Genomic DNA, 13,680 nt, shown 5'->3' on the forward strand with positions numbered 1-13,680 from the left:
CTATGTTTGTGTGTACCTATCCGAGTGGAGTTCTGCTACAGAATTCCACCAGAGGACAACACTCTCGTTTGCCATGGGTTCTCTTTTTTTTTTTTTCTCCGGTGCAGCAAGTAGCGTGCTGACACACGCACGAGACTTCGGTTTATCGCCTCATCCGAACGACTTTTCGCTCATTTTGATCTTCCCACTATGGGAGAAAGGGCGAGAGCGGGATTCGAACCCAGACCTTTCACGGACTCTGTATAGACAGACACACACACACACACACACACACACACACACACACACACACACACACACACACACACACACACACACACACACACACACACACACACACACACACACACACACACACACACACACACACACACACACACACACACACACACACACACACACACACACACACACACACACACACACACACACACACACACACACACACACACACACACACACACACACACACACACACACACACACACACACACACACACAACACACACACACACACACACACACACACACACACACACACACACACACACACACACACACACACACACACACACACACACACACACACACACACACACACACACACACACACACACACACACACACACACACACACACACACACACACACACACACACACACACACACACACACACACACACACACACACACACACACACAACACATACACTCACCTCGATGGTGGCCTTGTTCCAGTCCAACCAGTCGGGACCCACAGAGAAGGTGAAGAAGGCGTCCACCCAAAAGTCCACGTGCACCTTCTGCAGCTGGTCCTGGAAGCTGTAGCCGCTGGGTGGCCACCCGGAGTCCCCTGTCAGCACCCACCACCCGCCCGCCGGGTCCACCACCTTGTCGAGGAACGGGGTACCCTTCAGCCCGGTCCGCTCGAAGTGGTCCAGGCAGGACAGGTAGAAGGACTTCACCTGTGGAGGACACGGACAGAGAGAGAGGGAGAGAGAGAGAGAGAGAGAGTGGGTGAGAGAGAGGGTGGAGTGAACTCAGAACTCAGAACTCAAAACGTTTTTATTCAAGGATTAAGATTTTAGGCATAGCCTGTTCTTCCAATCTGTCCTTGGACAGAGAGAGAGGGGGGGAGAGAGAGACACAGAGAGAGGGACGGGGTGAGGGGGTGGGGTGGTAGAGGGAGAGAGAGAAAGGGACGGGGAGGGGATAGAGAGGGGGAGAGTGGGAGAGAGAGAGAGAAAGAAAGGGGGAGAGAGAGAGAGTGGGGGAAAAGGAGAGAGAGAGAGGGAGAGAAAGGGAGAGAAAGTGGGGGTGAGGAAGAGAGAGTGTGAAGGAGGGAGAGAGAGAGAGAGAGACAGGATGAGGGAGAGTGAGAGGGAGGTATGGGGGGGAGAGAAGGAAGGGGAGGATGGGGAAGAGAGTGGGGGAGGACGGAGGGAGAGGGAGAGAGAAAGGGGGAAAGAGAGGGTGGAGAGATAGAGACAGAGAGGGGGGAGACAAAGAAGGAGGGAGAGAGACAGACAGAGAGGGGGGAGACAAAGAAGGAGGGAGAGAGACAGACAGACAGAGAGGGGGGAGACAAAGAAGGAGGGAGAGAGACAGAGAGGGGGGAGACAAAGAAGGAGGGAGAGAGACAGACAGAGAGGGGGGAGACAAAGAAGGAGGGAGAGAGACAGAGAGGGGGGAGACAAAGAAGGAGGGAGAGAGACAGACAGAGAGGGGGGGGAGACAAAGAAGGAGGGAGAGAGACAGACAGAGAGGGGGGGAGACAAAGAAGGAGGGAGAGAGACAGACACAGAGGGGGGGGGGAGAAAGAGACAGAGGAGGATAGAGAGAGAGATTCAGAGAGAGAGAGGGGGGGAGAAAGAGAGAGGGAGAGACAGAGAGAGGAAGGAGGGAAAGCTACAGATAGAGAGACGGAGAAAGTGGAAGAGAGAAGCGGAGAGAGGGGGGATAGAGAGGAGAGAGGGGGAGGGGGAGAGAGAGAGAGAGAGAGAGAGAGGGGGGGTAGAGAGGAGAGAGGGGGAGAAGGAAGGGGTAGGGAGAGACAGAGACAGAGAGAGGGGGAAAGAGAGAGGAGGAGAGAGAGGGATAGAAGGGAGGGAGGGAGGGATGGAGGGAGGGAGGGAGGGAGGGTGAGATTTCTAAGTAATGTGATTCCGGTATCGTGATGCATGAGACTGGTTTTAACTCTCTCCATACGAACGGCGAAAGAGACGACGTTAACAGCGTTTCACCCCAATTACCATCATCAAAATATTGCAAGCGGAAGGCTCTTATACTGAAGAGGTGAATGTTGACAAAGAATACCACAATTCTGACGACGGAAGCTAAAGGTTGGGTCATTCAGACACCCACTGGACATCCGAGGGGTCTGTGTAGAGGAGAAGAGAGGACTGGCCGTACAGAGTGAGTTAAATATTGGTGTTTGTTTGTTTCAAGTATAATGATTTTAGTGTCGTGTACGTAGTGTGATATCAGATTCCATTCATTAAGTTTCCAGTCATTTGGGTATTGTGATGTTCGATATGTATTTTGAGTGTCAGGTTGTGCACATTGTTTGTTTGTTTGTGTGTGTGTGTGTGTGTGTGTGTGTGTGTGTGTGTGTGTGTGTGTGTGTGTGTGTGTGTGTGTGTGTACATAAGTACATGTTAGTGTTTGATGTCTGTGCAGGGTTGTGTATTTACCTTGCACAGTGCAATTCAGCATGCTTCACATGGAAAAATGCTTTTTACATCACACTTTTAGTAGTGGTAATAGCAGTAGCAGTAGCTGTTGTTTTTATTGTTGTTGTTGTTGTTGCTGTTGTTGTTGTTGCTGCTGTAGCAGTAGCAGCATTAGTAGCAGCAGTAACAGCAGCAGCAGCAGCAGCAGCATTAGCAACAACAGCATCATTAGCAGCAGCAACAACAGCAGCAGCATAAACAACAACAGTATCAACAGCAGCAGCAACAGTAGCAACAACAGCAGCAGCAACAACAACAGCATAGTAGCGACAGTAGTAGTAGTAACAGTAGTAGTAGCAGAAGCAGCAGCAGCAAAAACAACAGCAACAGCAGCAGTCGTACTAAAGTGGAATACAAAGTTGCGTGTCTCTGCTATTCTGCTTTCCGCTCCGCAGGACCTACGTATCTGACTTTATCAGTGTTTACACTCTCACAAGACATCTCCGCTCTTCCTCTGACTAATAACTTTTGAAACTTCTTCGTGTCAATACAAGAACCTATGGTGAACGTTCTTTCTTCTTTGCTACTCATATCTGGAACAACCTTCCTCATCATATCCGTGCATCTGATTCTATTTCTGCTTTTCGCCTATCAGTAAAAACTCATCTTTTAAAAACCTATCTGTACCCACTCTTAGCTTCCTTTTTCTCCAGCACCACCCATATGAGCTCACTTTCGATGCATGAAGGGTTGCAGAGGGAGAGTGGTGGGGGTGGGGGGGGAGGGGTTTGGAGAAAGAGTGGTCACGAATGTTTGTAATGATTTGTAAAATTTTCTTTCATGTAAGCACCCTGAGCTCTAGTAGTAGTAGTAGCTCATCATTCTTGGTGACTTTAACGTGAGAGTTGGCTGTGACAGCATCTCCTGGGAAGGCGTGATAGGGAAGCATGGGGTTGGCAACTGTAACAGCAATGGTCAACTACTTCTCCAGACATGTGCCGAGCACAACCTTCTTATCACAAACACCGTCTTCTGCCTCCCTACCCGTAACAGGACGTCATGGATGCATCCTCGCTCTGGGGCATTGGCATCTCATCGACTTTGTCATCGTCAGGAAAGAGGGACCGGCAGGACGTACGAGTCACGAGGGCCATGTGCGGCGCCGAGTGCTGACAGACCACCCCCTTATCGTCTCCAAACTCAACCTCCGCATCCAGCCCAAGAGACGGCCTCAGGGCATGAAAGCACCCAAAACGCCTGAATGTCAACAAGCTGGAGCTAGGCAACATCAAGCCTAGCTTTGCTGACACCCTGGAGGAACGCTTTGGAGTCCACCGTGCTGGACAACCAGAATGTGGAGGCAGCATGGGGCGCACTGCATGAGACGGTGTACAACACTGCCATGGAGTGCCTGGGGCCTTCTGCCAGGAAGCACAAAGACTGGTTTGATGAGAACTGCACTGAGATCAAGCAGCTGCTGGAAGACAAACGCAAGCCTACAGAAGATCCAAGTCACAGTCAAGAAAGACATACTGAAGAGCGCACGCAGCACCATCCAGCTGAAGCTGCGGCAGGTGCAGGATTCCTGTTGAGCAACAAAGCTGATGAGATCCAGGCTTTGCAGACAGGAACGACATGAGAACTCTATAACGGCCTGAAAGAAGTCTACGGTCCCACCACCTCCGGATCTGCTCACTCCTCAGTGATGATGGTTCTACCATAATCACTGACAAGGACGGGATCCTTGAGAGATGGGCTGAACACTTAGACAGCGTACTGAACCCGCCCTCCGCCATCAATGATGAAGCCATCGACTGACTCCCCAGGTGCCAGTCAGTGAGTCGTTGGATGCCATTCCAACTTTGGAGGGAGAACCAGAAAGCTATCCGTCTGCTACCCAATGGCAAAGCCCCTGGCTCAGACTCCATTCCAGCTGAGGTCTCCAAAGAAGGTGGTTATGGCGCTGACTGAGAAGCTTCATCAGCTATTCAGCTCATCTGGCAGCAAGAGGCAAGTTCCACAGGACTTCCAAGACGCTTCCATCATACACCTGTACAAGCGCAAGGGAAGTCGTCAGGCCTGTGACAACCATAGTGGAATATCCCTGCTGTCCGTCGCAGGCAAGACTCTGGCGAGAGTGCTACTCACCGCTCATAGCACACCTTGAGCAAGGTCTCCTACCAGAGAGCAAGTGTAGCTTCCGGAAAGAACGCGGGGCTATCGACATGGTGTTTGCTGCCAGGCAGTCCAGGAAAGTGTCAGGAACAGAACACCGACCTTTGCTCCACCTATGTCGATCTGACCAAGGCCTACGATACTGTTAGCAGAGATGGCCTTTGGAGAATCATGGCGAAGTACGGATGTCCCAGAAAGTTCATCACCATCATACGGCAACTACACGGTGGGATGCTGGCTCGAGCCCAAGACAACGAAGAGACTTCAGAACCATTCCCTGTCTCCAACAGAGTCAAGCAGGTGTGTTCTTGCCCCCACCCTGTTCAGTCTCATGTTTTCAGCCATGCTGACAGATACCTTCAAAGACGCTGACGTAGGCATTGGGCATCAGGTACCGCACGGGGCCCTCAGTTTTCCCAACCCAGGGCTTAAAAGAAAAAAACCAAAGGTGGGGGAACAAACACCGTAAAGGCCCTTCCCCTGTTTGCTGGGGAGGCGCCCCTCAACGCTGCCCCCGAAGTGACATGCACCAAAAGGTTTGGGCCCAAGTTCTTTGTCCCTAAAAAAACTTTGGGCCCTACAATCGCAAAAAGGGAAGACTGGGGTTTGATGAAACCCCCAGCCCGGGAAAACCCTTACGTTGAAAAAAACTCTTCATAAACCCAGGCAACGCCCTGAATGCGGGGACAAGTTACATCCCTGGGCATTCCCCCCCCCATTTTTTTCTCCCCCCCCCGGCCCCCCAGTTTTCATCCGCGGACCCGGAGGTTTGAAATTCCCCCCGAATTTCGGCAAAGGGCCCGGGCCCCCAAAACCCCTTCCCTGGAAAGCCCTCCCCAAAAAAGAACCTTTTGGGAAAAGGGAGGCATCCCCCTGGGACGAATAAAAGGTATAAAGGCCATAGTTCTCACCCCCATTTGGTGTATGGTGTAAACCCGGGGACGGTCTCCCAAACCCACCCCAAAAAAAAGCTGAACCCTTCCACACCCCCAGCCCAAAAAATTCACGGCATAAAGGGGGCAAGAGAAGATCCCTGAACAGGGGGTGTACTTGGGGGCATGTAGTTCCCCTCCCAAAGCCAACCCCCCCCCAAAAGAAATGTGCAGGGGCGAACTCCAAAAGGGAAAGCGCCCCCATGGAGGCCAAAAAATCGCTTAAAAAGACACTTGAAAGCTTCTTGAAGGCCTTAAAACATCACCCCGGGGGAAATTGGGAGCTGAATGCAATGGAAGACCAAAGTGGGTTCGGGCTGCCCAAAAAGGACCCCAAAATTCCTGTAAAACCCAACAGTTTCCCGTTGCAGCAGAGCAACGCGGGGCCCGGCCCGGGGAAAACCCAGTGCCAGCAAGTCCCGACAGCCGCCACCATCCACTGTCCCACTGCTTTCAAAACCCTTTCCCGGGCGGGGTTTGGCCTGACCGTCTTGGCACCACGAACCCAACCCACCCCCCCCGGGGGTTGATAGAGGTCCTCGTCGATCCCGACGGGCAAACCAAACAGTAGTAGTAAGGGGGAAAAGGAACCCAGCTTTAAACGGGCCGAAACACCAGTCCCCACCCCCAGAACCCTTTTCACACCCGGGAACACCATTTACCCCAAACCCCCACCCATTAACGCAGTAAACCCCAGGACACCAGCACCGGCTTTAAAAGCAGTAAACACCAGTACCCCACCAGCAGCTTTCAAGCTTTAACCCAGTCCACCACCCCCACCAGCATTACGCGTAACCCAGTCCCACCACCCCCAGCTTTAAACACCCAGTAACACCAGTACCCCCAAAGGGGCTTTAAAAACAGAAAGTAACAAAAGTACCACCAACACCAGAAATTAAAACAGCAGTAACACCGTACCCCCCCCGGGCAGCTTTAAACCCAGCTGTATCCGTTCCACCCCAGCAGCTTTTAACGGGCAGAAAACCCCAGTACCACCCCCAGCTTAAAACAGCAGTAACACCTTTTACCACCCCCACCACAGATTAAAGAAAGTAACCCCGTACCACCACCCCCAAAGAAATTAAAAAGCCTAACACCTACCCAACCCCCAAAGCAGCTTTAAAAGCATTTAACCCCCCAAGTACCACCACCAGCATTAAAGAAAAAAACACCAGTCCACCCACCAGCATTAAAAAGCAGAAAACACCATTTCCCACCCCCAAACCAGCAGCATTCACAGCGTAACCCCGGGTACCCCAAACAGAAAGGCTTTTAACAGCGGGAAAACCCCCGTACCCCGCCCGCATTACAGCCGTAACCCAGTACCACCACCACCCCCGCAGCATTCACGGGGAAAAACCCCGGGTACCCCCACCAGCGATTACAGCGAAAACCCCCAGTCCCCACCCCGAGCATTACAGCGGAACCCCAGTACCACCAGCACCAGATTAACAGCATTTAACACCAGTACCACCCCGGGCCCCTTTTAACAGCAGTAACACCAGAAAACCACCCCAGAAACCAGCTTTTAAAAGGAAAACAAGTCCCACCCCCACCACCGCTTTAAAAGCAGTAACCCCAGTACCACCACCGGGCTTTAAACCCACCCAGTAACCCATTTAAAACCACCCCCCAAGCATTAACAGAAAAGAACCCACCAGTCCCACCACCCCAGCACCCTTAAAGCAGAAAACACCAGTACCCCCACCACCACCAAAACAGTCTTTAAACCAGTCCCCCCCCAGCACCGAAATTAACGCAGTAACCCCATTTACCACCCCCACCAGACTAACAGTCGTAACCCCAGTCCCCACCCCCAAGAAACCCCCTTAACCCCAGTAACACCAGTACCCCCACCCACAAAACCCATTTCGTAACACCAGTCCCACCACCACCCCCACCAGCTTTAAACCCCCTTTAGTCCCGTCCCTTTGGGAAATCTTTAGGGGTTTTGGGGTTTCTTCCGTCGAGGAACGGCCTCCCCCCAACGGCGCAGCTTGGGGAAAGGTTCGGGTCGTACATGATGGGGAAAGGTGGTGGTCTCCGGGGGGGGGGGTTCCCCCCGGGCGGGGGGTTGACGCGGGGGGGAAGTTCCACGGGCCCGAAGGATTTAAAAGCCCTGGCAGGCGTCGGGGAGAGCGAGGGGGGGCTCGTGGCCGTGTGGTTCAGCAGTCCCGCAGTGCCCTGCCGCCCGGAAACACGCCGGGTTTGGGAAGGGAGCTGGCGTCCTTTAAATTCCGGGCACGGGGGGGGCGGGGGAACTGTTTTGAGGGGGCCCGGGCCCCCCCCTGGTGTGGCGGCGGGGGGTGTGCTGGGGGGGGGGGGGGGGTTTGAGTGTGGGGCCCCGCCGTTTGGGGGGGGCATGGGGAAAGGGGGGGGGTGACCCCTCCCCCCCCAACCCCCGGGTTGTTTCCCTCGGCCCTCCGGATGTGGCGTTTTCCCCCGAGGGGCCCGCTTGTCGGGGGGCGGGCGGGCGTTGTGGCGTTGGCGGGCCCCGGAGGGCGGCGAGGATGATGATGGGCGGGGGGATCGATGGGGTGGTGACGGCGGGAAAAGCTCCCGCCGCGTGAAGGGGGAAACCCCTTTAGACCACGTTTGGACAGGGCCACATTTGGGCGCCCTGGCGAACTCGTTTACCCCTTTTCCCTGCTGTTTTGAATGGTGGTGGGTGGTGGGGGGGGGGGTGTGGGTGGGGTGTGTCCTTGCAGTTTCCTGGCGGAAGAAAAAGAAGCAAAAGTCAGAAAGAACCAATGGAAAAAACTAGACTAGGGCCGGACTACATAGACTAGAGTGGATAGACCAGACTAGACCCCACTAGGGCTACAATGACTTTGGGTTAAAATTTGAATGAAAAAAAAGAAACGAAAAAAAAAAATTAAAAAAAAACAATTCGAAAAAATAACGAAATGAAATACAGAGGATTTAAAAAAGAATAAACCCCAATAGGGGTTTTTTTTAAAAAAAAAAAACAAAAAAAAAAACACAACATAAAATGGGCAAAATGAAAAAAAAAGAACAAAATTCAGGGAAAATGAAATGGGAATCAGGGTAAGACAGAAAAAAATAATGAAAAGAAATATGTTTCAATAGAACCAACCGAAAAGGGAATTTATAAAATTTTCCCTGTGGGGAAACCGGGTGGCATGTGATTTAAAAGTGGTGGTCGGGTTATTAAATAAAAGCGTTGGAATTGATCTTTAAACTTCTAAAAAACTCATGTTTCCCAAATTGCCCTGCAGTGTTTAAAGCTTTTACCCGGGTTTAAGTGGGGAAGGGTATCGGGGGGAGTTGAAAAAATCATATCCCATGTTAACAAGAGGAAAGGGGGGCCTTGAATCCCGATCACCAGTGAAAAAAACTGGGTCACCCAAATCCAAAAGTTTTAACCCTTCAGACACGGCGCCCCATTGGGCCAAAAAACAGAGAAAAAGCGTCAGTCCCCTTTCGAGTGCCCGCTCAAAAGGTTTAAAAAAATAATAGTTTTTTAGTTTTATTTGGGGTGAAGTTTTCAGCTTTGCATAAATTTCCGAAAAGGGCATGCTTGAATGAAATTGCACCAAGATTTGACACAGCTTTTGGGAAAACCCCATCGACTTTTCCTCCCGTCAAGGCATGGTCTGAAATTTTTGGGTGAGGGGAGGGCTTACAGCCCTTCAAGAAAAGGCTTTTTGTATAACGTCATCTGTTTGAGATTATTTACTCAGCATCCCTTTAAATTGAACCCGAATTTTCAGATCTAGTCTTTGTGAAGGATAGCAAAAAAATTTTGGGGAAAAAGATGTTGGGAGTTAGATATGATCTGCAAATTGTGAAAAAAAACAAACGACGTTGGGGTGATAACGTCAAAAAAGTGGTGGGAAACAGATTTAACAGTATTGGACCATGGACCCAAAACCCTTTGGGGAACACTTTTCGAGCTGGGAAAATTTTTTGAATTCGAATGGGGAATTTGGAGATGGGACCCATTTGAGTGCTTTTTCAAAAGGGAAAATTTTTGAACAAGGGGAGGGTTTTGGGGAGGGGATCCCAAAAATGCTGGAAAAAGGCCAAAAAGAATATCGTGAAAGTTGTGTCGAAGCTGCCCAAAAGATCGGCAGACACATAGGTTTCTTTCCAAAAAGCAATAAAGGCAAGGGGTAAGTTAGAAACGTTTTTAGATGTTGGTTTCCTTTAATTTTTAAACAATTTTGGTTTATGAACGCTTATTTTTTCATCCGTTTTTCAGGAGAAAAAATAAACTTTTCGCTGCAAACTTTAAAAGGGGGCAAAAAAAATTCTTTTAGGGAAATTTGAAAGAAAAAACATTTTTTGGGAAAAAAAATACACTTGACAGAGAGAGAGAGATGTAGAGGTTTGAGGGAGCGAGAGGGAGGGGAGAGAGAGATAACGATAAAAGATAACGGGTTTTTATTAGATTTAAAAGGGCCAAAACCCTTACTGAAAGGGGGGTTGATTTTTAAAGGAAAAATAAAAAAAAGTTTTTAGAACATATGCATTTCAACAAAAACCAACCAAAAATTATCTAAAAACAGATGTTCCACAACATTCCCTGGTAAATATTTTTCAATCCCCTTCAATGCCTATAATATAAAGGCCAAGTTAAAACAGGTAGAATCATGTCTTGGGGAAGGAGCAAATTTAAAAATTTTGAAATTAGATGGTCTTTATAAAATTTTGGTTGGATTTGTTTTTGTCTGTGCAATTTTCTGAATTATGGGGGAAAAAGAGAGAGAGAGAGAGAGAGAGGAAAAGAGGGGAGAGAGGGGAAAAAAGAGAAAAAGGGATGAGAGAAGGGTTTAGAAAAAAGAGGAGGAGAGAGAGGAGAGGAAAATTTGCAGCCCTGTTAACCCGAAATGGTTTAAAAAAGGGGACGGTTTACAAGAATATGATTACTGAATTTTAAAAAGTTGGACGGTGAAAAGGGTTTGAAAACACGATTTTAAACTCAGGCCCTTTTTGTTGCTCAAGTTTTTTTAATTGAAAAGTGTAAAAAAACCTTGGGTTTTTTGATATTAAAAAATGTTGGGAAAAAAAAGGGGTAGAAAAGATCCCTGAAGGGGCCCGAGACATAAAACAGGCCCGTCAAAGAAGGGGGTTTTTTTAAAACTTGCCATGGGGAAAATTTGGGGGACCCGGACGAGAGGGGTTTGGGGCGGGTGTTGCGCCAAATCCCCTTCACTTTTAAAAAAAACCATCGCGTTTTATTTACTTAAATTAAGTAAAGAAGAAGATTAAAAAAGACAAATTTAGCGATAATGTGCGGCGGGGGCCCCTTTTTGGGGGGATTGAGAGAGAGGAAAAAGGAGAGAGAGAAGGGGGAGAGGGGGTAGAGAGAGGAGAGAGAGGGATAGGAGAGAGAGAGGGGAGGGGGGGGGGGGGCGGAAAGGGGGCAATGAAAATACGCAGTGTGCGCGCGCCCCCAACAAAAACCCCACACACACACACAACACACACGCACAACACACACGCACACAAAACACACCCACCCCACACACCCACAGAGGCCCGAGAGGACAAAAGGAAAATAGCAGAGACAGCAGACAGACAGACAGACACAGAAAAACAGATGCGCAAAGGGGAAAAGGGATGTGGGGGATAAAGGGACAGAGGGCAGGCAAGACAGGACAGGAAAACAAAAAATAAAGGGGGGACAGAACAGGAGACAAGGACAGAGGGGGAATGAATTAAAAAGAGAAAAAGGGCACCCGGAGCGGAAAAACAAAAACTGTGGGTTATGCCATTTCCCGCCCCCCCCCCCTCTCTCTCTGTTTGTCTCTTCTATTTTTATATTTATTAGTGTGTGTGTGTGTGTGTGTGTGTGTTTTGTGTGTGTGTGTGTGTGTGTTTTGCCCCCTGGTGTTTTGTATGCATATTTATTTATTTGGGGCGTAGGTATATGGTATCCCGGGCCCCAAAAGGTTTAGAAACGGGTTTTGGGTGCCATTTTTGGGGGCTGTACCCGTGCTGTGCTGTGTGTGGGTGTGTGTGCCCTATGTGCTGTGTTGTGTTTTCATTGACTTTTGAGTTTTATTCGATGGCCAGGTAAAGGGGGCACAACAAAAACATTAAAAGGCCATTTTGGGAACTTTGGTTTGGTGGTTTAAAAAAATGCTTTAAATTTTTTGGCCCCAAAAAAGCGGTTTTCTTAGCCAAAAGCAATGTGCACAATCTTTTACCCCGTGCAAATTCTGATTTTATAAGAAACAAGAAGAGGGCCCCCAATTTGCCAAGTGGTTAAAAAAGTTGGGGCTTTCAATTGAGGTTTCCCGGGTTTTTTGAAAAAGCGGTTGACGGCGCCCGGTGGGTAAAGGGTGGAGGGTTTTTACGATTTTCCCAGGTCAAAATATGTGCAGACTGCCAGTGGCCCGAACCCCCCTTTGTGGTTTACGCAAGCAGAAGATCAAATACGCACGTTAAAAGGGTCCGTAAACCATGTCGGTGTTTTGGTGGGTTATGGAAAAAAGAAATACCAGCATGCCCCCCTTTAAAGCGGAGTATGGTGCCCACATGGGGGGGTTTTAAAAAGGTTTTATGCCCCGTTAAAAAAACCACTCGGGGTATATGCGGGGTGAAAGTGGGGGGTTGCAGCCCCGAAAGCGAAGAAAAAAGAGAAGGGGGAACAAGACAAGCATCCCGTTTGTCTATAAACCGCTGGGTAGTTGTAAAATTTTTTGGGGGACCGACCCTGAAATTTTTTTAAAAGATTTTTCTAAATTTTTTCAAATTCCCCGAAACCACCCTTTGTTTCATTGTGAGAGGCCAAATCGTAAATAGACCATAATTTTTTTTCAACCTGCATAATTTGATAAACTTTCGGTGGGTGTGTGTGTGTGTGTGTGTGTGTGTGTGTGTGTGTGTGTGTGTGTGTGCGTGTGTGTGCGTGCCGCGCGCGCGTGTGTTTTTTCTTTCTTTCTTTTTTTTCTTCTTTATTTTACGTTTTACGGCATAAAAACTTTTTTTTTATGGAATGGTCCTTAACTTCTTTTTTTTTGTGGGTGTGTATGTGAGGTGTGGTGACGGTTGTGATTGTTGTCTTGTGCTGTCTTCTTTGACGCCCAACATTTCTGTATTCTCTCTGTCTCTCCTCTCTGTCTGTCTGTCCGTCCGTCCGTGTGTTTCTGTCTCTGTATCTCTGAGTTTTCCTGCATCTCTTTGTCTGTCTGACTGTCTGTCTGTCTCCCCCCCTTCTCTTTCTAAATCTATGTCTCTGCAACCCCCCCCCCCCCACACACACACACACACCTCCCCTCTCTCTCTTCCTGAATCTGTCTCTGCCTCTGTTTCTGCCTCTTTTTGTGTCTGTCTGTCTGTCTGTCTGTCAGTCTAAATCTCTTCTTTTCTCTCTCTCTCTCTTCTCTCTCTCTCTCTTTCTTCTCGTCTCTGAATCTAATTCAGTCTGCCCCCCCCTCTCTTTCCCCCCTCTCTCTTTTTCCCCCCTCTCTCTCTCTCTTCTTTCTTCTCCGTCTCTGAATCTAATTCAGTCTGTCTCCGCCCCCCCCCTCTCCCCCCCTTCTCTCTCTCTCTCTCTGCCTCTCTATTATCTCTTTCTTCCTCCCTTCAACTTTCTTCTCTTCCTTTCTTTTCTTTCTTTCTCTCCGTCTATACGACAATGTCTGGAATCTGAATGCCAGTCACCATCTTTTCCTGGCGTTTGTCTGTCTGTCTGTTTGTTTGTTTGTTTGCTCGCTTGTTCCTGTACATGTAAGGATTCCTGAAAGACGATAAACTGTTATTTTCATCATTTGATATACAGTTTGCGGAAATGTTTCTAATCTCAGTGGTTTTTATCGTCAATGAAAAGATTAGCCTACAGCTCATATAAGGATTCGCATGTATGTGCAAATACTGTGTTGCGTTTGCGTGTATGTATGTGCGTTTGAATGTGTGTGTGTTTTCGTTTG

The 13,680-nt window shown here is 49.0% G+C and overlaps 1 protein-coding gene across 2 annotated transcripts in view; it reads right to left on the reverse strand.

Moving 5' to 3' along the window:
• The window catches only part of LOC143301123 (endothelin-converting enzyme homolog), a 79,668-nt gene that overhangs the window by 56,560 nt on the left and 9,428 nt on the right, over positions 1-13,680 (reverse strand). For both annotated transcript variants that reach the window (XM_076615178.1, XM_076615179.1), the window contains one exon: positions 717-965. In XM_076615178.1, the coding sequence (XP_076471293.1) occupies positions 717-965 (249 nt within the window). The remainder of the gene's footprint in view (positions 1-716; positions 966-13,680) is intronic.

Source organism: Babylonia areolata, chromosome 27 (assembly GCF_041734735.1).
Source record: "Babylonia areolata isolate BAREFJ2019XMU chromosome 27, ASM4173473v1, whole genome shotgun sequence".
In the NCBI taxonomy this organism is placed as follows: Eukaryota; Metazoa; Mollusca; class Gastropoda; order Neogastropoda; family Buccinidae; genus Babylonia; species Babylonia areolata.